The sequence below is a fragment of the Humulus lupulus genome, chromosome 4, assembly GCF_963169125.1.
Source record: "Humulus lupulus chromosome 4, drHumLupu1.1, whole genome shotgun sequence".
In the NCBI taxonomy this organism is placed as follows: domain Eukaryota; kingdom Viridiplantae; phylum Streptophyta; class Magnoliopsida; order Rosales; family Cannabaceae; genus Humulus; species Humulus lupulus.
Window position 1 is genome coordinate 249,431,397 of NC_084796.1, and position 21,376 is coordinate 249,452,772.

Genomic DNA, 21,376 nt, shown 5'->3' on the forward strand with positions numbered 1-21,376 from the left:
AGAAGTAAACACAAGTTTTATTGTGGGTCCCCCAAAGGTATAACTTACATCCATTGAGATTTTTTTTATAACTACCCTCTAGTGTTACAAAGACTCTGGTTGGTTGGGCTTTTAAAAGCTACTTTTGGGTTTCTGAAGCTCCAAAAATACTTTTGTTGTTGGTTTGTTAACTAATGTGTTTCAGCTTTTACTTTTAAAAAACTATTTTAAAAGAAGCTAGCTTTAGTAACTTTCTGAGGAAGAGCTTCTTGAAAAGCTAAAAATAGAAGTAAAAATTCAGCCAAATAGGACCAAAAATAGCTTTCTTCTTTTAAAGTCAATTCAAAATTCTTATCCCAAACAATGGGAGAACCCTTCTATGAATTTGAAAATGTTCTTTCTAACTAACTAACTCACAAACATTAATTACCCTCTGTTTGATTATTTTATAATTATCTTCTATAGTCTATCAAGACTACCTTGGATAATAGGTGAATGAGTCACTGACTTAAGTGCCCTATACATCTTTGCATGGGTCTACAAACCACCTATGCATATTGCTTTGAGAATTGCTAAAGGGCATCATTAGTGCCCAACACCACAAACAGATGACATATCGCTATTGGTGTAATCTAATATCAGGTCTCACACATTTGAATTTAATAAATATTATCGAGTAACATTACCCAACCATAGGTGCCACCTCATGTGGTGTTGGATACCTTAAAATGTCAAATAGTAACACTCACGTTGCTTTGGATATGCACATTAACCATGATGACGTGGTTGATCACACTTCCGTTCATTTCTTTTATCATTTGGTTCCATCTTAATGTCCTATATCTTGCTAATCATCTTGAGTAAGACTTCTTTCCTTCTAAAGATCTTATCAACCCTAGTTGTCCTCATAATGGAAGCCATAACTAACTTCAATAAGCTATAAACTAAGGCAACATAACTAAAATAAACTAAATCAAAACAAACTTACATTATGATAACTCGACATTTTTCACTACCATCGTATGCATATCAAGACATTCTGCACGAATTTTAAACGCGCTGAACACATGCACTAAAAAACGGGCACGTGTGGAAAATTCGACTATTTAAATATTGTTTTCGACATTATAAATTATTCAGAATTTCTTGAAAATTTGTGTGATGTTTTAAATGATTACAATATACATTGTGATAATGAAAAATTATGATTTTTAACTATTCACATGCCGAAACTAACTTTTATCAGCACCAATGTCGACAAATCACTGTCATCACCGTAGTTTTTCCCTAAAATTACATACATAGCACTGGTGAGGCACCCAAAATACTAAATCAGTGTTCTATTAGCTACATAGTGCAAAAACTAACGGAAGTATCATATTTAAAAAACGTACTCGAGGAATTATAAAAATTTGGGCAAATTTTTTATTTATTCTAAAACTTAATAATAACATTATAATTACCAAGAAGTACAAGGATTAGTAAAATAAATACAAAAAGCTTTTATAAATACTCCCTCTATTTCCCTCCATGGAGTGAAAAAGACGTTTTACGTTTCTGCAAAACCCTAGAAGAAGAAATTAGGGTTTAGAGAGAGAGAGAGAGAGAAATGGGGGAGAGAGATGACTATAAGTTTCTTGAATTAAAGGACGCCATTGCTTCTATTAATCAAAAAGTTAACTTGATTGGCGTTATCATCGAGTGTGGTTTCCCTAAGGGAACTAGAGGAACTGGTACTCTCTATCTCTCTGTTTAGATAGCTTTTTCAAGGTTTGTTTTTCGTATGATTTCTTTAGATATTGTAATAGCGAAATGAGTTGTTTTAAGTTAGAACAGTTTCGATTTTTCATATGTTTTTTGTGAATGCAATCAAACGTATTTGGATTGAAAAATGGGATGGGATTTTCTGTTTTCTGGCAATGATGACAAAAAAAGGCCGGACTTACGGCTGCTGCCTCCGCCATAGTCGGTCGGTAGTAGAATGATGAATGTTTTTGCAGCAAAGGTTTTTATCTGAGCCACTCAATGTTTTGGACTTCTCTTTTTGTTTTTGTTTTGAATATTGCATTGTTGCCCAGCACTCAATGTTGGCGATACCGTCATTGGTGCAATTTAATATGCCACATATAGAATATGCGAGCCCGAAATCAAGCGTCGGGTTTGGTTACCATGTCCATATGGTGCCTCATAGCAATGCTCTTTTGTTTTGCTTTTGCTGGGTCTTACATTGTTTTATGTGTCATAATGATTTGTACCTTTCGTCTGTAATGTATGTATGTTTGTTCGATTTGTGTTGTGTGATGATTTTGCAGATTGTTTCTGCACAGTAAAGATTGTTGATGAATCGTATCAGAAACCTGGGCTTCCTGTTAATATGTTTGCTGAGCATTTTGGAATGCTTCCTCTTATAGCCTCATTTGGAGATATAATTCAGCTTTCCAATGTTATGGTATTAAATCGTAGTAATTCTGTCTTTCAGATTTGTTTTTTGCTTGTTATCACAAATGGTTGTAGCTTTTAACCACAATAGTGATCTGATTGCTAATAAAAAAGGAAACAAAGAAGAGGGAAGAGCATATTTTATATTTTAGAAGGTGTTTTTCAACAGACTGGTTCTAAATATGCATCTGCTATACAATGAAGATGCTGTTCATACAGGAATACAATAAAAGTAATCGTGAATGTGCAGATATTCTTACCATTTCAGAAGGATTCGTATGTTTTAAATCATCAAATTTCCGAAAAGGAAAATCTGGTGCACTTACCTACATTCCATTTGACTTAGTGGAATGAGCAAAAGAAATATAAGTTGAGGAAGACATTCTTCCGTAGAATAGAAATTTTACAGATTCGAATAGATGTTTTTGTTTAAAGTGTGGTGTATTTGAACATGAGTTCTGTTCTTACAGATGAAAACTCATGGTGGAGAAGTATATGCTGTTTTTAATAAGAAGTCCTCTACCTTTGCTGTATATGATGGAAAAGGTGGCGAATATGTTCCTTATCAAACTCATCTGAAATTTATCCAGAGAGACCTAGACAAGAAGTTCATAGCAGGCCTGAGAAATTGGTTTATTGATTTTCAGATTGATGAAGGTAGTCTCAATTATGTGGTACACAATCATAACATTAGCCATATTTTTAGTTTAATTTCTAAATTATGTAAGTTGCTAATGAAAAATTCATGATTGAGACACATTAATAGTTGAAATTGAACTCTAAACATTTAATATAGTTGAGTGAGTTGGCCTTTCTAGGAGCTTTCCCTTAAAATTTTCTTTAAAGGAAAATAATGGACTCTAAGGGACAAATATCTGGTTGAATCAGGTTCTCTTATACAAACCACACACATTCATACATAGGTCTACTAGAGCCCTAGGGGCTTGCAGGTCTCTAAATATTTGTACAGAAAAGTTATGCTGATATTGACAATTTTCCATATTAGCCGACCTTTATTTATTGGTAGATGTTTGTATCAGCTGAACACGCATGTTCAAGCTTAGTATTGCCAACAAAAGTATAAAAAAAATTCCTGGATGGGAACACATGAAAATAGATATTGACTTATTGTCATCAAAGAATTTGAAAACAAATGAAAACATAAATAAATAAAGTGTAGAAGTTTTGTTTCAATAAGACGGACAATTATGTATTTTAACTTTTTTTACCGGCCACGCCTTATCTGGTTTTACTAATTATATAATAGATATCTGAACCTGACATATTCTTACATGCATATAATAGATTCAAAAAACTTCTCATTGGTGAGAGAACTCAAGGAACGTAGATTTGTTGATTTGGCCTGCAAGGTAATTTGCTGATTTTTAGTATTATTAGTGTATATTATTGTACTCAGTTTGAACAATACTTTTATTGATATTTTTTGCTTTAACTTCTTATTTTCAAATTTGTATGTACTAACTCAGTTTCTGATCAACTTTCACCCTTCTTATGCTATCTCAAGGTAATTCATGTCCAAGAGTTTAAAGGTGAATGGATGACCTTCCTTTGGGATGGAACTGATACCCAACCAAGTAGTATTCCTACGAGGTTAGTGTTACTTAACATCTGTTCTTGCTCTTAAATTCCGGTGAGCTTGATAGTTGGCTGTATTAGTTCACAAGGTGAACTTATTGTGTGTTTGTGTTTTAAATTAAAAACAATGATCATGTCAATTATTGGAAACATGGAGATGTCACCACTTGAACTGTGATTATTTTTTGCCATTTGAAGCTAGCTTAAGTGGGTTTGGTGTGTATCCACCAAAAAATAAAACTTCAGCTATTTGTTCATCTTAGATTTAGATGAATTGCTGTATCTTATTGTTTCACTTATGTCATTAGTCATTAATGACGTAAATAGTAAAACCTCAGGCTAGAAGATGAAAGGAACAATCCTCTTCCCCTACAACCAGAACTATTGCATTTGTCAAGAGATATATTAGGTACTTTTCCTGCTCTCGGATCTGTCTTGAGGGTGGTGTTTGACCAAGGTACTAAGAAGCATGGCCTTCACTTGCTACATGTTGGGAAGTGGATGAAGTTTGTCAATGTATATTGTAAGGTAAATGGAGGATTATGGCATGGTTCATTTACACCTTCAACAAAGTTTAGATATACTCATGACAGGGACCGTCTTGTATTAGAGCGCCAAAGGTTACATGCTTTTACCAAGAAATTACCGATGACATGTTTTGTTTGATTGTTCCACACACTTCCATAAATAAAGTTTTGTGCAATAACTATTTCAGGTTATATAATGAGCGGTTAGGTATGAGATATGGGCGAAATCCATACTGGAGCTTTCCGTGGACTTCTCCTATAACGGGTTTTAATTTTCAGTTTGTTAATTATATATGTATATTTATTTATGCTTACCATTCATTATTTGAAAATTATTCTGAAGAGATGATGATGTGTTTACTTGTTCCGTCGTTGTGCAGAGGTTGACTACAAAGATGTACCATTTGTTACTTTAATGGATGTTCTTACCTATCCAGAGGTATCATATTTTATTATTTTATTTGGTAGCTCTCAAGTTTTCTTATCCCACTATCTGATTCTTTGAGCACATTCTAGAATTTCCTATATAAAATATCAAGTAATAAACCATAGATCAGTTTTTTTGAACATTTTAATTGAATGTGATATTGGAATTAAACCTCCTTACTGATGCAGAACCAAGAAAGAAAAAAGAATGAGCAATAGAAGAGGATAATTTAGGGAGAGAAGTAGACATGGACAGAAATGACCAAGAACCAGAGAGAAAGATAACAGTTTTAGACAATCTGATTTTTTTTATTCTATCGTGTTACAAATAATTCGCATGGCCAAGAGCCTATTTTATAGATAAACAAAATAACAAGTTCTGGCTTAATTAGGAAACTATTCTAGGAAATTAAAACTGTATAAAATTCTATTTTTTCATAATAGAATTAAACTTAATCTTAATCAATAACAGTATACAAGACTAGTTATGTCTATCTATCAACTAGTTCTGCAATGCATTACTTAGTTTTATAATGTCTTTATTGGCATTATGGCACCATTTATGCATTCATGTAAACAATTTAATTATACAGTTCCTAATCCTAACTAGGAACTATTACTGACATCCAAACTTTTGTGATTTTCAATCATGATTTGGTACTTGTCTTCTCATTTTGTTCATGTATAGCTTTATGATACTCATTCCATTGAACTGATGATAATGGAACCTTTTAAGTAATTGCTAGTGCTCTCACATCTGAGTTTTTAAACCTTTACAACTTATGAACTTATTGAATTAAAAAAACGCATCCTTGCACATTTAGTAAGCTACTAGCTGGCTTAGGATGATAATAATAATTTCTGCTTGATTAATTTCATAACTGACAGGTTACAGCTAAGTTCCTATGTGTTGTACGGGTAGTAGCATTGTATCCATGGCAGGCTAAAGATTTCTGTTCTCGTGGAATTTACCGAGTTAGGCTGACCTTAGAGGACCCAACTGCCAGAATTCATGCATATTTATATGGGGAAGATGGTGTAAGTTCTTGATCCTGTTATTTGACTTCTATCCTATGTTACGGTTTCAATGTGTTTGTTTTTTATTTTCCGATGGTCATACCTGTGATACTTCTTTTAGCCTTGACTTTTTTCCCCTTTTGAGAGTACAGTAATTTTCAATGCCTGTGTCAGGACTACACTTTTATTTTTAATCTTGACACTTTTCTATAACAAGGATGTTAACTGAACCATTGATGTTGTCCCCTGTTATACTTTCTTCTGCTCTTTTCTTTTGGCTATAGAGAAATTGTTCTGTTAAAAACACACATGTGGAACATGTTTTGACTGCATTATGCTCTCCTCCTCCAGTAGACTGACAAAATAAAATTTGGAACTTCTAGTGCACTGAAAAATGATTTTGCCATTAGAAAAACTTATTCTTCTCTTTGTCACACTGCATTCTATGTTATTTTTTTATTTATTTATTTTCTGGATTTTGCTAGGGACACATATTTCATACCAAAATCTTGCACCACATAATGTTGCACATATATATTTTTCCTTTTGGAAATAGAATATGTCATTTGAAGTCATATGGCTGACTGTGCAATTTTATTATTATTATGTAAAAAATGTCACCTGCATTACTCTTATTTTACCCCTTACCATTCTTATCTTCAATTGATTGTATTATTTTCAACTTGTGGCAGAATAAGTTTTTTGGTGATCAACTTGCCATTGATGTACTGACGAAGAAGCGAAATGCATTGCTTGGAGTGGCTACAAATGATGTTGGAAAGCAAGTGGAGGATGATGCTAGAAATCCACCATGGGTGCAATGTTGCCTGAAATCTTATTATTTGGATAAATCTGATATTTGGGGAAGTCGACAGTATCAAATATTTGGCACTAGATTGGTGGTTGATTAGGATAGATAGTCATTGTCTTGTATTTTGGTTGGAAATTGTATAGTATGTTAGTTTTTAGTTAACAATACTCATCTAAAAAAAATCAATCACAAGGGCATTAGGCATAGTCGGTGTGAATGAATTTTGACTACTAGGTATTGGTGCAATTTAATATTGAATCTTGAACTTGGAATTGAAATATTGGCCAATCTTCTCTCGACTCTGCAGCCAAACAACACTTCCTTTGCCCTTAATGCTCCAAATATGATTTGGTTTGCACTAGACAACTATTGAAGAACGGAAAATTTTAGTATTCTAATCCCCTAATTTAAGCCATCTCTCTTGTTTCTAACACCAAATACTTTCAGCTGAATCCTATTATTAAAATTTCATTTCAATACTTTAATTTGCAACTAAAAAATAAGACTATGAAAATTCATTCATTTTCTTTCCTTTCAAGAAAAAAAAATTCATCTCCTTTCCTTCCATACTTTTAGACTTGAAAAAATTCAAACATCTCAGAGCATGTCTAATGTAGTACTAAATTAGTGATGCAATGCAAAAATATAGTATATTCTAAAAAAGTTGCTTTTAATAGTGTGTCAAAAATGTGTTAAATTTGACACATGTTAAAAGTTATACAAAATTTAAAATATAATATAGCATGTAGTTATTTTGTTTATGCATTAATTTCTACATTTTAAAAATCAAATATTCGATTAACCAAATAGAAATCATAAATTAATTATATGGTAATTGATAAATCAGTCTCTGTGGGACGATACCCGAATATACATGTTTTATTACGAATTGCGATTACGTATACTTCTATAGCATTAAAATCTCGCAATAAGAGGAGAGAAGAATATCCTCAATATCTGGCACTTGAGGCTCCACCGGATCCGCACTTGGCCAGACTAGATTATATCATTCGGCAAAACCAGCATACTCACAATTATTTAGGGAGAGTTTCATGATTATCATAGAGCTCAGGTTGACAGACAAATGAGTTGGTTTACCGATGGTCAAACCAGGAGGCGGACCGCCAATATTTCCCTCATCCACCGCCTTGGCATCCTTTTCCAGATCCACCACCATTTTGAAGTGATTCGCACCAGGTAAGTTTTCTTTCTTTACTTATTTTTAAACATTGGGGACAATGTTTAGTTTAAGTTTGGGGGAGTGAGCTTATTTTTCTGTTAGTTTTGTTTTGTGTGATTTGTTTAGGTTATGTTAGTGTTTGGAGTTTTGTTTTAGTGTGTACCAACATGAATGATGATTGACAACAAATGCCGATGAGAATATAATGAATGTTTAGTATAATTCAAAGAAAATGAAATCTGAAAACAAAACCTGTGTGCTTGATTGAACACTCTGTTAGTTCATTTTAGTTTAGATAACATTTGTTGAATATCTTGACATGATGTTAAATTTATGTTTTTTATATTGATTATGCTTGCTAAAATTGGTTAGTGGAATGATGAATGGAAAGTGGAAATTATTTTCTACGATTCTAGAACTTGCTTACTTGTTATGGCGAAATAATGTATCACGTATGCTTAGGAGTATGATTTAGGCTATCATTTGGACCATTTGAGCTTTTCTTGCCAACCTTAAATTACTTAATCCTTTGTTTACCCTTTTGAGCCTAATTGTGTATCTTTTTGTTCTAAACCATCATTAAGCCTAAAACTTGAAACTTGGTTATATATCCGTCCCTAATATACTATGAGCATATGATTGAGAAAAAATTATGGGGATTGATGTGTGATGGGGTTTAATTGTGATTTTAGTGGGTTTAGAAAATGAAAAGTGAAAAAAAATTAGAGAGAGTATATATATTGAAAAAAAAAAGGTTCAATACACTCCCGATATGAATATATAGAAAAATCAAGTTTGGGGGAGTGTAGTTATTATTGAAATATATATATACATATATATATATATTTTATATCTCTCTAAAGAAAAAGAAAAAATCAAGAAAGGGGATTATGAGATTGTATTATTATGAAAGTAAAGTTGGTGAGTTTGGTCATGTGCTTATAGTAACGTGAGCTTAAAAATTACTTTTCCATCTACCTTTTCCTAAGCCATTATTACAAGCCTATATAAGTCTTATTGATTCTTATGCATATCATGATTTGTATTAGTGGAGAATAGCAAGTAAGTGAGCTTACTGAATTATTTGGTTTGAATGGATAGATTGGAAAGAAATTTGGTTAGCATAATTGATTTCGAAAATGTTTATTTAATGATCATGATTTGATATGCCAAAATGTTAGTAGACTAAAATATGTTGATGAAGTGTTTTGATCAAAATTCTAGATTGAATAAACTGCTGAGTAGTTTTCTGAGAATTATATGATTAACATTCATGATTTTGAGGCATAATTGTTGTTGTTTGTATAATTCATGTTGTTAGAGTCTAGGTTTGTTTTGAGTCATTTGTTCGAGGGCAAACAAAGAGTATGTTTGAGGGAGTTTGATAACTTCATTTTAGTGTCATTTTAGAATGTGTTTTTGTGGTAATCTTGAGTCTTTAAGTGTGTTTTGTGCAAGATTACGCTTTTATTTGTCTTTGTTGTAGGTTGGTGCGGTGAATCACGAGAAAAATATAAAAAGAAGATAAAATGGTGGAAAAACGATGCTCTTGGCGGTTGTTGGACTCAAAATGATGCTAAGGGTGATTAAAAGTCAGATTTTGATGAAGAGATGAGTTGAAAGACCTAATTTGAGAAAAAATGGAATTAGAGCCGCGACTTGGGCTTATAAGTCGCAACTCTAGGCAAGTCAGAGACGCATGGCTGCTGGAAGCAATTAGGGTCGCGACTTGACCTTATAAGTCGTGGTGCAAGGCAAAGTCAGAGGCTCAGCAAAGGGAAAAAAATGGACACGGGCCGCGACTTGAGATGCTTGAGTCGCGACGCTTGAAGACTTACACAGAATCGAAAGGCTTAAAAAATTGACACGGGCTGCGACCTAGAGAAGGCCAAGTCGCGACCCGCATATGAAAAACACAACTTTTGTAATTTTTTTACTATAAATTCATACTTAAGGTTTAATTAGGTCATGATGTCAGTTTTTAATTACGTTTTTAGAGACTAATTGTGATCCTTAGACTAGTTATTCTGCATTTTTATATTTTTCTTTCTTCCTTAAGTTTATGAATCTTATGTTTTTGAATTATTATTTTGGTGATTTAGTCATGTCTGATATGAACTAAACAATTTTATCTAGGGTTTAATGTAGTCACTTGGATTTCTATCTAATTTAATTATGATGTTCTATTGATTTTTCTTCTCTGTTCTAATCTATATGATGTGTGTTTAATGCTAATAAATACTTGATCAATATTTGATTGATTTATGATTTTGATTCAAAATTCAAAAGATGAGGATTGAATATGCTATCGTTATATAGACATAGGTTACATATTGGACGAAAGTACATGTATGACTTGTGTAGTAATTAGGTTTCTAGGCTTAATGTCTTCTATATGTTTAAGTTATCACAGAGATGTAGAAAACCAGCATATTGGTTGAGATCTTATATCTTGAAAAAGAATAGGAATTGATTTATGTTAACCTGCTATTAGATTAGGAAGAAAGAAATTTAGAACTGATTAATAAAATTAGTAGAATGAAAAGTTGATGAAATTAACACCTTAGGTCTTTTTAATATTGATTTTCACCTTTTATTTAGTTAGTTTTGTTCATCGTTATTTATAATTTTAAAATTCATCCATCTAAATTGCGGTTGCCAAATAGAAATTAAAAGAACAATTATTAGTAATTGGTAAAAAGTTTTCGTGAGAACAATACTCTACTTACTATTTTATTACTTGAATCGATTGTGTGCGTATATATATTTTCGCGATCACTATAGTGGAGTCATGATGAATTAATAAGGAAGTGAAATTATTTGTAAATAAATTCGCGGTAACTTATTGAAGCTTGATTTCATGGATCTATGGTCCCCGCATCACCTTTGAGTAAATCATCTAGAATGTCTCAATTAATTGATTTAATTATCAATTATGATTTTTTTAAGTTGACTAGGTTAATTTTGGAAAAATTTACAGGAATATGAGATTTAGAGAATAAAATAGAATCTTTGGGTAAATTTATTAATATTGATAAATTTGTATCAATATAAATAAATAATATTAAATCAAGTTTCAAATTATAATTAGTTTATTTGAATAAGGATTTAATTAATTAATTAAGAAAAATAAATAAATAAAAAGTTTTGAATTTAGGCTCAATTGAGATTTAAATTCAAAATAAAGAGATTGGGCTTAAGTCCATTTATGGCAGCCCAAGGCTTTTATTTTTTGTTTATTATTTTTAATTAATTTAAATTTAAATAAAGCCAATTAAGTTGCATATATAAAGAATATGATATCTATGGTTTTCATAAGGAAGGAAGTCTTAATTGATTCACTGGGTAAGTGAAAACCTAGACATTCTAATCCTTTCTTGGCCACTCATTCTTCTTCTTCTCTTCTAGATCTCTATGTCATGTGTTGAGAACCAGCTCACACTTGTTCTAGGTTGATCAAAGGCTTGGTGAGAAAGACTGTGTTGCTGATCTAGTTCAATCTCTTGATAATACTCTGCTACAGAAAAGAATCAAGGGTTAGAGAGATTGAAGGAATGAGTTGTTCCAATTCCGTTGCGTAATGTAAGTTTTTACTTTACTCTATATTTATATTCAATTTCATAGAAGCATGTTCTAGGACTTTGCATGTTTGTTTGATAATATGTAAATTGCATGAAAATAAATAAAGATCCCGCAGTAAGTATTTCTTACAGTTCGATGACAGACTAGATCTATTTATTGATAGATTGGATCCGTTGGATGCAAGACTAGGTCTAGTTCAATACTAGACTGGGCCTAGTTCGATGTCAGACTGATTATAGTTTGATGCCAGACTGGAACCATTAGATAATAGACTAGGTCATTTCAATGCCAGACTAGGTCCATTGGATTCTATATTGGATTTAGTTTGATGCCAGATTGGATCAATTTGATCTCAAACTATGTTTATTTCTATGCCAAACTGGATTTATTAGATGCTAGACTAGGTCAATTCAATGTCAGGCTGGATCCATTCGATGCTAGACTGGGTCTTGTTTGATGCTAGACTCGGTTTATTCGATGTTAGACTAAATCCATTCGATACCATACTGGGTCTTGTTCGATGCTAGACTGTATCTAGGTCGATACCATACGAAGTTCATTCGATGCCAGATTGGATCAATTGGATGCCAGACTGGTTTAATTTTAAGCCAGACTGGGTATATTCGATTACAAATTGGATTAATTTAATGTTAGACTCGGTACATTCCATGCCAGACTAAATCTATTCTATGCCATACTAGGTCTAGTTTGATTCCAGATTAGGTTCGTTGGTTGCCAAACTCGGTCTAGTTTCATGCTAGACTGGATTCTTTAGATGACATACTAGGTCTAGTTAGATGCCAAACTGGGTCTAGTTCAATATCAGTTTAGGTTCATTAAATGTCAGACTAGATCCATTCAATGCAAAACTAAGTTTAGTTTGATGCCAGACTAGGTCCATTAGATGCCACATCGATGCCAGACTGGATACATTTGATGCCAGACTCGGTCCATTCGATGTCAGACTCGGTCTATTCGATGTCAGAATCGATTTATTCGACACCAGACTAGACCTATTCGATGTCAGAATGGGTTTATTCAATGCTGAACTTGGTTTAGTTCAATGCTAGACTAGGTCTAGTTCGATGCCAGATCAAATCCATTTGTTACCATACTTGGTCTAACCAGAAAGCCAAAAATCTTTGAACTCGACAATGAAACCATGCGTGTCTTGGTCAATTTAGTCAAATTAAAACATTTCGATTATCTTGGTTATGCAAAACAAAATAAAATATTTTTTATTTTCTTTCCCATTTACAATTAATATTTTATTTGAGTAAGTATTTGACCACCAACCGGTAGATGCCACTTGTACCCACTTAACAAAGGAACCCAGATTTTGTCGCATTTAATTTTTGCTCGTATAGCACTTAGTTTACTCACAGCGAGTTCGAGTACCACCTTTTGTTTTCCCTCAACACTTTTCTCATTTTATGCGAAGAAATCCTCAATCCAATGGCTGTTCCGAACCAGAAAGCTGAAATCTTTGAACTCGACAATGGAACCATGCGTGTCTTGGTCACCAACTACGGCTGCACCATCACCTCCCTCTCTGTTCCGGACAAAGATGGTACTTTCTGCTGCACAATAGATACTATACTTTTATATATAATTTCTTCCTAAGTATTGTTGTTAATTTTTTTGTGATTTTCCTTTTCTTTGTTTCCCTGTGAAATTTGAAGGAAAATTGGCCGATGTTGTTCTCGGATTCGATTCCCTCGAGCCGTATTTGGTAAATTTTATCATCTTTCTTGCAGACCCAACTGGCTTAATCGGTTGTATTTTGATTTTTTTTTTATCTTTTTTGCATTCTGAATTTTGAGTCTGGAAAGAGGCAATGCAATGCAATGCGAAAGGGTTTGGCGAATTCAATTTGATCAAGCCCTTTTCGTTTTGCTTTATCTGTTTTTGATCTATTGAGAGGAAAAAGAAAGATACCAATTTGATAATTTTGTGGGAATTTTCAATGTTGATTTGTTTTGTATTTGTGAATTAGAGTTGTCAATGTTGTTATGCTCTCATGGATTTTTTTTTATGATTGGCACAATGTATGTGTGATTAGAATGGTGCTGCTCCTTATTTTGGAAGCATTGTTGGCCGGGTTGCCAATAGGATCAAAGATGGAAAATTTACTCTCAATGGAGTGGAGCACTCTCTTCCTATCAACAACCCTCCAAACAGTCTCCATGGTATGGAATATCATCTTAATTTGTTGTCAGATTAGTACAATTCTTTTTTAATCTTCTGATAAGATTCTAGGTCATAAAACACAAAACCTTGTATGAAGAACTGCTATTAGACCAAATCCAACAATGGTTACAGTGAGTTGATTGGAGAGGTTCCCCTCTCTTAAAAGTTAAACTAACTCACCAATACAATTCTCCTCCCCCGTGAGTCAGTTGGTCATTTATTTCTAGAGTGCCCTTTCTCCAGGGCTCTGTGGGGTAAAGTGTTAAATGAGTTCGGAGCCTCATGGTGTATGCCTTCCTCTTATTCACAATTGTTCATGTATCAACTAGAGGGAGGGAAGAGAATGGCTGGTTTATGGCAGAGTACCGTGTTGGCCACTTTTTGAGTTATTTGGTTGGAGAAAAATAGTAGGATCTTTGAAGAGTTCTCGTGTTCTGTGAATTTTCTTTGGGATAAAGTTAGATTCTGGGTTGCTACGTGGGTGTATAGATCGAAAGGTTTTGATGGATTTTTATTTTTGGACCTTTGTAGGGAGTGGGTCTATTTGTGGTCGTAATCTTTCTGGTCAGGTTTCTCCTAGGCATTGTATTATTCTTCATTTTTGCAACCACGGTATTCCTCTGCCAAAAGATAGGGTTCTCAATGTTATTGAGAGGAGGTCTCTTTTGACCTCTGTTTCTTTTTTAAAAAAAATATACAATTCTCCTCCCCCCTCTTCAGCCACTCTCGGCGCTTATTTACAGGCCCTTCATTACTTTAACTACCCTCATCTAACTAAGAGCAATCCACCACTAGCACTAAACATTCCACAACTAACTTCATAACAATACATCTATCAAAATCATGTTCTTCAGTATGTATGACACTAACTTTCATAAGTTTGTAGTTTCTTCCTGTATCATCAGTTTGAATTACCCAAAACATGTTGCTTTTGATCGCCAGTTTTGTCAAACAACAGAACTGTTATTATGTTTCTATGAAAAAAAATTCTTCAGACATAATAAATTTAGGATTGAACAATCTTGTATTCTGTTGCTTTGAGTTGTTTTACAAATATCTGAAGATGGTTAGGATTAGGATTACCTGTTTGTTTTGATTGAAATCAAGAAAGGGCAAAATAGATCTATCTCAGTAAATTCATTGCTCTAAGGATCCTTGTTCATCGATAGATTAATTTAGACTTGGTGAGGGGTTATATGAGTACAGCCATTTCTCTTTTTCAGCAACCGAGAATTGAAGGTTAAAATACAAAATAAATAATAAAATCATTTCGATATGGTAAATTTATGATTAGATTACAACATGCTATGGAATTTTTGATGAAGCATTTATAAGAATACCGCCCTGATGTCTTGTTTCATTCAGTCAAGTAAAACAAGAAAATGTTCTGTGCATAAGGAAAACAAATTTATTTGTACATATGGATTGCTTTAAAAAATAGTGTCATAGTTTGCCTCAAATGGAAGAAAAATCTATTCTGGGCAGCATGCTTTTTTAAATATTCCTCTTTAAGACCATTATTAGACCGAATGATGGAACAAAAGCAATATCAAAATAGTCTCATTTTTTTCCAGTTCTTAAATATTTATTGTGTTTTGCTTCAGTTCGGTTTTCATAATTGATTTTACAATGTTCACTGTTTCTCTTTACTGTGTTTAGGTGGGAACAAGGGTTTTGATAAGCAGATATGGGAGGTTGCTGAATATGAAAAGGGTGAGAACCCACACATCACTTTCAAGTATCACAGCCGTGATGGCGAGGAAGGTAAACTCGATGTTTCCCTGTTTTATCTCATCTCTCTATCACTCTCTCCAGACCCCCTTTATCATTTTTTTTATGTTTTTCCTGGTTGTAGGTTACCCAGGAGATGTTTTTGTCACTGCAACTTACACACTTACATCAAGCACAACATTGAAACTTGACATGGAAGCAGAGTCTAAACACAAGCCCACACCGATCAGCTTAGCCCAGCACACCTACTGGAATTTAGCAGGTCATAACTCAGGGACCATTCTGGACCATTCAATCCAGATACGGGCGAACTGTATTACTCCACTGGATCAGAACAGTATCCCAACTGGTGAAATACTTCAGGTTAAAGGAACTCCCTTTGATTTCACTTCTGAGAAGAGGATTGGTGATGATATCAAACAGGTTGGCCTTGGATATGATCATAACTACGTTCTTGATTTTGGGGAAGAAATTTCAGAACTGAAACATGCTGCAAAAGTTAGGGACCCGTTGAGCTCGCGGGTCCTCAACTTGTGGAGCAATGCTCTTGGGATGCAGTTCTATACTGCAAACTATGTCAGTGGGGTCAAGGGAAAAGAAGGAGCTGTTTACGGAAAACATTCAGGGCTCTGTTTGGAAACACAAGGTTTCCCAAATGCAATAAACCAGCCAAACTTCCCCTCAGTTGTTGTCAAACCTGGTGATAAGTACAAGCACACCATGTTGTTCGAGTTTTCGGTTGAGTAAAGTGTCAGTCTTTTAAGTGGCTGCTACTGAGGAGTAGATATCGGAACAAGGTTTGGAATCGATGTAGTTTTTGCCACCAACTTGTTTAGAACCAAAATGATATTTCTCAAGTATTTAATGATGAGACAGTCCTGTGTGTATAGTTACTGAGGCTATTTTTCTTTTTTCTTGCTCGGTTGTGTTGATGAAATGACTTTCTTGTTCATAAAGAACAATAAAAATTAGTTTTCCTTATAGTTGCATTAGTGCCGAGACAGGCAAGTGTACGTTACAACTTTTGTCTGCTTTTCTTGAATGTCTTCGTTCTCCCTGAACAAGTATAATACAACAGTTTTGAAGGGCAAATTCTATTGTCTTAGTTATGAACAGCCAAATGACCCACATTTTTCGGTCCCTACCCGAAACCAGAGGCACCCTGGGTGAGTATTAGTCTGTGTGAATTAGGCTAGGGTTTCAATTCAAGTATACTGCTTATTCTAAAGGTAGAACAACCTCACTTTATATAACGTCCTGAAGAGCCAAGACCGCCACACTGTGTACTTGTAAAGTGCAAGACTTGCTAATCAAGTCATTAATTTAAAAACGTGTCATTAGTTTAAGTGTTCTAGGGTTAAAAGACATTTTGGTCTCAAAAGATACATTTTATAAATTAATAAACAGTTTACAGAAGGGATCCCCAAAAGATCAGAGTTTAAAAGCTGAATTGCAAAACTCAACAGGTAAGAGTAAACATTAGCCATACTAAGGCAAAATACAAGGTTATGGTCCTCTTGTCCCTGTAATCTCCTCAACTGTGGCGGCTAAGCGACCTACCATGTACATTTACCCTACAGAGCTCTCCAATCAGGGCTGATCGATCCTGCCTCTGCCTTTACCTGCACCACACAACACCCGTAAGCCGAGGCTCAGCAGGAAAACAACATACACAATATATACAACAATTCTCAAACAGATATTCTAGTAAGCATGTTCAATTATCCAATCCATAACATTTAAGTATACTTCAAGGTACAAACAGTCTCACCCACACTTAGATTATTCAACAATCTCATCTATAGCCAAATACAATATTCAATTTACACAAATACTAGGGCCGACACCTTAGGCCGCACCCTCTGTTTAACCCACTGACTCCGGCCCGCTTAAACCGAGCTCAGTGCATAATAAGCTGTCCTCGGATACCAGTGTCCGAGTCGTGCCAATTGCACAAGTTAACTGTGGCACGCTTAGGCCATCGGTTTACAATTTACATGGCATAATACCATTCTTTCAATCATATATATTAGGGAGCCCTTAGTCCCGTTCAAATATTCAACCGGGTGTAGTTTTCTTACCTTTAATCTCCACGGTTTTGAATTACGAGCAACACCCCTCAAGCACGATCCGTTCCTGAGCCTAAGCCTTTATCACCTAGTCACAACCAAAGTATAAGGTCTCATTAAAACTCAAGTTAGGATTTCCGGTCACAAAACTAACTTCCGGGAAAACAAATCCTACCAAACACTGTGGTGGAATGGTTCCCGAGCTTCCTAGACTTGATTTAAGTCCTTAAAAACCCCAAAAGATCAAGTGGGCAACCAAGGGCTGCGGCCCTTGAAGCTTAGCTGCGGCCCTAGCCTCAAAACAGAACCAAGGGTCACCCTGGCAAAAACATGCGCCGCGGCCCTTGCATGGGCGCCGCGGCGCTCACCCCTGGCCGAGCCTCCTTGGCTCATTTTCAACCTAGGGCCGCAGCGCTCTAGAACAGAGTCGCGACCCTTCCTTTCGAACCCAGAAAACCCACCATTTTAAAGCTCAAAACCTCAGCCAAAACCACCCTTAAGCTCCCTAATTCAACACCCAACATTACCACAACTTATTACACAACTCATGCTACACCATTCAACAGAAATTCAGCTCAATAACCCATAGAAATCTCACTTTCAATTCTTGAGCTCTAAGAACACAAACACCCAATTATAATCAGTCCAAACTCAATCTCCAATCACCAATTCATGAAACAAAGCTTACCTTCTTGATAGAACCTTTCCTCAAGCCAAAACCCAGCTGATTCCAAGGATCTTCCAAGCTCAAATCCAGCCTAACCATCAATTGAACACACCTCAATAACTCAGCTGAAACTCAAGTTCTAACCATAGAAAGAAAGAAATTCATGCTTACCTTAGCCCTGGTTTAACCCTTGATTGTCCACTGAGCTAATCCTCAAAGTTGCTCCTGAATTCCTCTAAATTTCCAGCAATTCTTCAACTCTAATTTCCCAATTTTCCTTTGAATGTTTCTCCCTTGAAAATGAGAGAGAGAGAGAGAGAGAGAGAGAGAGTAACCAGCTGAGTAGAAAATAATGTCGGTCTAATTCTTTCTAAAGGCTTCCTAGGTTTGTCTTACTCGTTAAGTTAATCCCAAGGCTCGGGGTGCCGGAACCGTCCCCGAGGCCAAAACGACAAAATCCCCCAATATTCCCTTCTCGACATCCTAACCTCAAATATATCTCCATATATTTATTTTCATGACCCAATAGTACCCGATACCTAAAATACCCCTGACTTGTCCAAAGTCATATTTTAAGTCCCGTTGTGACTTTTCCCGCTATCTGACCCTAGGATCGTCTCGAGTTGCGCTCTATGAACCTGCCCACATAATAATGTGGTTCTCACATATATCACATAAATATTTCATATTAACACATAATATCATTAATTATCATATAATCATCATTAATCACATATTCACACATTTAAGTCAATAATATTCATTCTAATCCCAATTATGCCTTCCCGGCACACTAATCAAGGCCCTTAAGCCTTATTAGCGAATTTGGGTCGTTACACTTTATTCCAGAGAAAGCAAGAACAACTAGCCTATATTGAAATGTATCTATGGCAAGGAGTGTGCTCAAATTTTGCCAAAACTGCACATAGGCATATGTGTGGAACCAAAAGTGCAGCATATGCCTGCAGTTTGCCAATACAACTATCATATTGGAGAGCTCCCCAAAAGTCGTGGCAATGTCAAATATGATATCACTGTGGTTGATTATTTCACGAAGTGGGCAGAAGTTAAATCTTTAGCAACTATAACGTCGAAAAAGCTGAGAGATTTTGTATAATGAGCTATAGATTGCAGATTTGGTATCTCCTTCGAGTTTATACCAGACAATGAAAAGTTGTTTGCCTGCAAGGAAATGAGAAAAGTTGGGTATTAAAAAGAGTTTTTTCATTTGGTTAGCCACCGTCAACCAAGATAGTTAATAGAATCATTATGCACAATTTGTACACCAACCTCGAAAAATGTAAAGGGAAAAATTAAAAATTTACTTGATTATTAGAGCAACTCAAATGGTGGCGACCCCATTCGTTGTCCAAAATGTCTAAATCATCCTAAAGTATAATTTTTATTTTCTCTCTCATTTACATCACTTTTGGCAACATTTTCCATAAAAATACTTCAATGCTAAGTCACTCCAAAAGTTGTCAACTATAGTCCCACATATCATTATTAAACATAGTATTACATATTATTCATAATAAAAAAAGAACAAGCAAAAAGAAAAGCATCGTGATAGAGGCAACAGTGCTTCAATATTCAAAGTCACAAAGTCCTCTCCAATGAATTGACACCGTGGCCTGTCAGATACACTCAACAGGCTACCATTTTAGCAAGGAGCATTAAATTTGGTCTTAGAAACTAAGTCAATGAATATTTTTTAAACAAACCCCAAAATTCTAAACTTCCCACTATCCAATAAAAATGTAAATTTTGTAACGAGTAGCTTCCACAAAATCTATGGGCCTAAAACACTTCTCCTTGCTCAACTAGAGAATCACCCTTCTTGCTAAGTTATGAATATGAAGCTATGATTCCTACTAAGGTTGTAGGAGGATCTTTGAGGTGAAATGCATATGATATTGCAAAGAAAGACAACTCAAAGTTGGTGATCTGTCCAATGAAAAGTCTTTCTAAATACAAAAGAGCCTAATGCAGTTTTTGGTGCAAATAGGGAAGACTCATAAAATTGGTGAAGTCATTGTGTCATATAAATGATGAGTTAGTCTAGTGAGCTTGGAATGTGGAGCATCGAAAGTTTTATTAGCAGTAGTGTAAGTAATTTTAAAAACTTGAGCAAATTTTCTTTGTAATTTTACTAAGTTTTGGGGGGTTTATGATTATGTGTTAGTGCTCTACCGTTCTTTGTGTGCGATTTTAAATAAAAACACTACTGGTTTTTGATCATTTTTTCATGAAAAGAGCAGTTGCATTAAGAAAAAAGTTTTTAAGTGTAGAAATCAGCAAGTTCCCATGTACTCCCAAAATATTGTCTCAAAAGTATGCACAACGAGCACCCAACATGCGATGCTGGTGCCACTGGGTTGGATTCAAGCACAGCAACACTCTCGCTGTCATCACCTAGCGAGAGGTTTTTTGCAGTACGGTATTTTGCCATTGGATCATACCACATATGCGGTTTGGACAATTTTCCAAACCACAACCCGCACCACATAGATCTCAAACCGCATAAACCGTACTACAAAAATTCAGTGTGGTGCAATGCGGTGTGAACGGCTTATACCTATCGCCAAATAATTTAACAATTAAATATTATAATTAATAAAGATTCATGATAAAGTTTATAACTAAAAAGTATTTAACAAAACAATAAATATACAACAAACTAATAAACTTTTAGCAAAGCAATAAAAATACAACAAATTAATAACAAAGAAAAATATGATATAAAAGTAAATATTTTGATTAAGAAAGAATATATTTAGGTTGAAGTTGAATATGTGTTAGCATCCTATGAAACATAATAATTTTCTTAGATATTGTGTATATTATACTATATAAACATATATGTATTAAATTTAAATGTAATAAAATTGAAAAAAAAATTAAAAATTAATATATATAATGATGCGGTGACCGCATTTATTTAATTCAAAACCACAAATCGCACCGCGCGATTTGGCAAAAATACATACTGCAACCGCACCGCAAAGGGTTCTAAACTGCAAATTATAGTGCGGTGAGGGCGGTTTGATAATCAACGACCTCGGAGGTTATAGTTTCAACCACCGGAGTCGTCGCATCTTGGGCTGGGGTCACCTAAGAACTATCAACATATGCATAACCCGAACCTATTCCTTCGTAGGC

General features: G+C 34.7%; 2 protein-coding genes and 1 non-coding gene across 4 annotated transcripts; all 3 read left to right on the forward strand.

Annotated features, from left to right (window-relative positions):
* Window positions 1-1,520: 1,520 nt before the first annotated feature.
* Window positions 1,521-7,091, forward strand: LOC133831674 (protection of telomeres protein 1b-like). Of its 2 annotated transcripts, XM_062262047.1 has the most exons (10): window positions 1,521-1,712; window positions 2,292-2,428; window positions 2,889-3,075; window positions 3,724-3,788; window positions 3,944-4,029; window positions 4,353-4,634; window positions 4,730-4,806; window positions 4,922-4,980; window positions 5,856-6,005; window positions 6,677-7,091. In XM_062262047.1, the coding sequence occupies exons 1-10, from the start codon at window positions 1,589-1,591 to the stop codon at window positions 6,893-6,895; spliced, it is 1,386 nt and encodes a 461-aa protein (XP_062118031.1). In that variant the 5' UTR covers window positions 1,521-1,588; the 3' UTR covers window positions 6,896-7,091. The 2 variants fall into 2 exon arrangements, with proteins under 2 accessions (XP_062118031.1, XP_062118032.1); XM_062262048.1 differs by lacking the exon at window positions 2,292-2,428 and having other exon boundaries at window positions 1,575-1,712.
* On the forward strand, window positions 1,894-2,001 carry LOC133833326 (small nucleolar RNA snoR113). The gene has a single exon (XR_009892714.1). It is a non-coding gene; the product is annotated as a small nucleolar RNA snoR113 (small nucleolar RNA).
* Window positions 7,092-12,910: 5,819 nt separating the features above from the next.
* LOC133831675 (uncharacterized) lies at window positions 12,911-16,461 on the forward strand. The gene is made up of 5 exons (XM_062262050.1): window positions 12,911-13,127; window positions 13,240-13,289; window positions 13,620-13,746; window positions 15,407-15,511; window positions 15,603-16,461. The coding sequence occupies exons 1-5, from the start codon at window positions 13,013-13,015 to the stop codon at window positions 16,223-16,225; spliced, it is 1,020 nt and encodes a 339-aa protein (XP_062118034.1). The 5' UTR covers window positions 12,911-13,012; the 3' UTR covers window positions 16,226-16,461.
* Window positions 16,462-21,376: the final 4,915 nt, after the last annotated feature.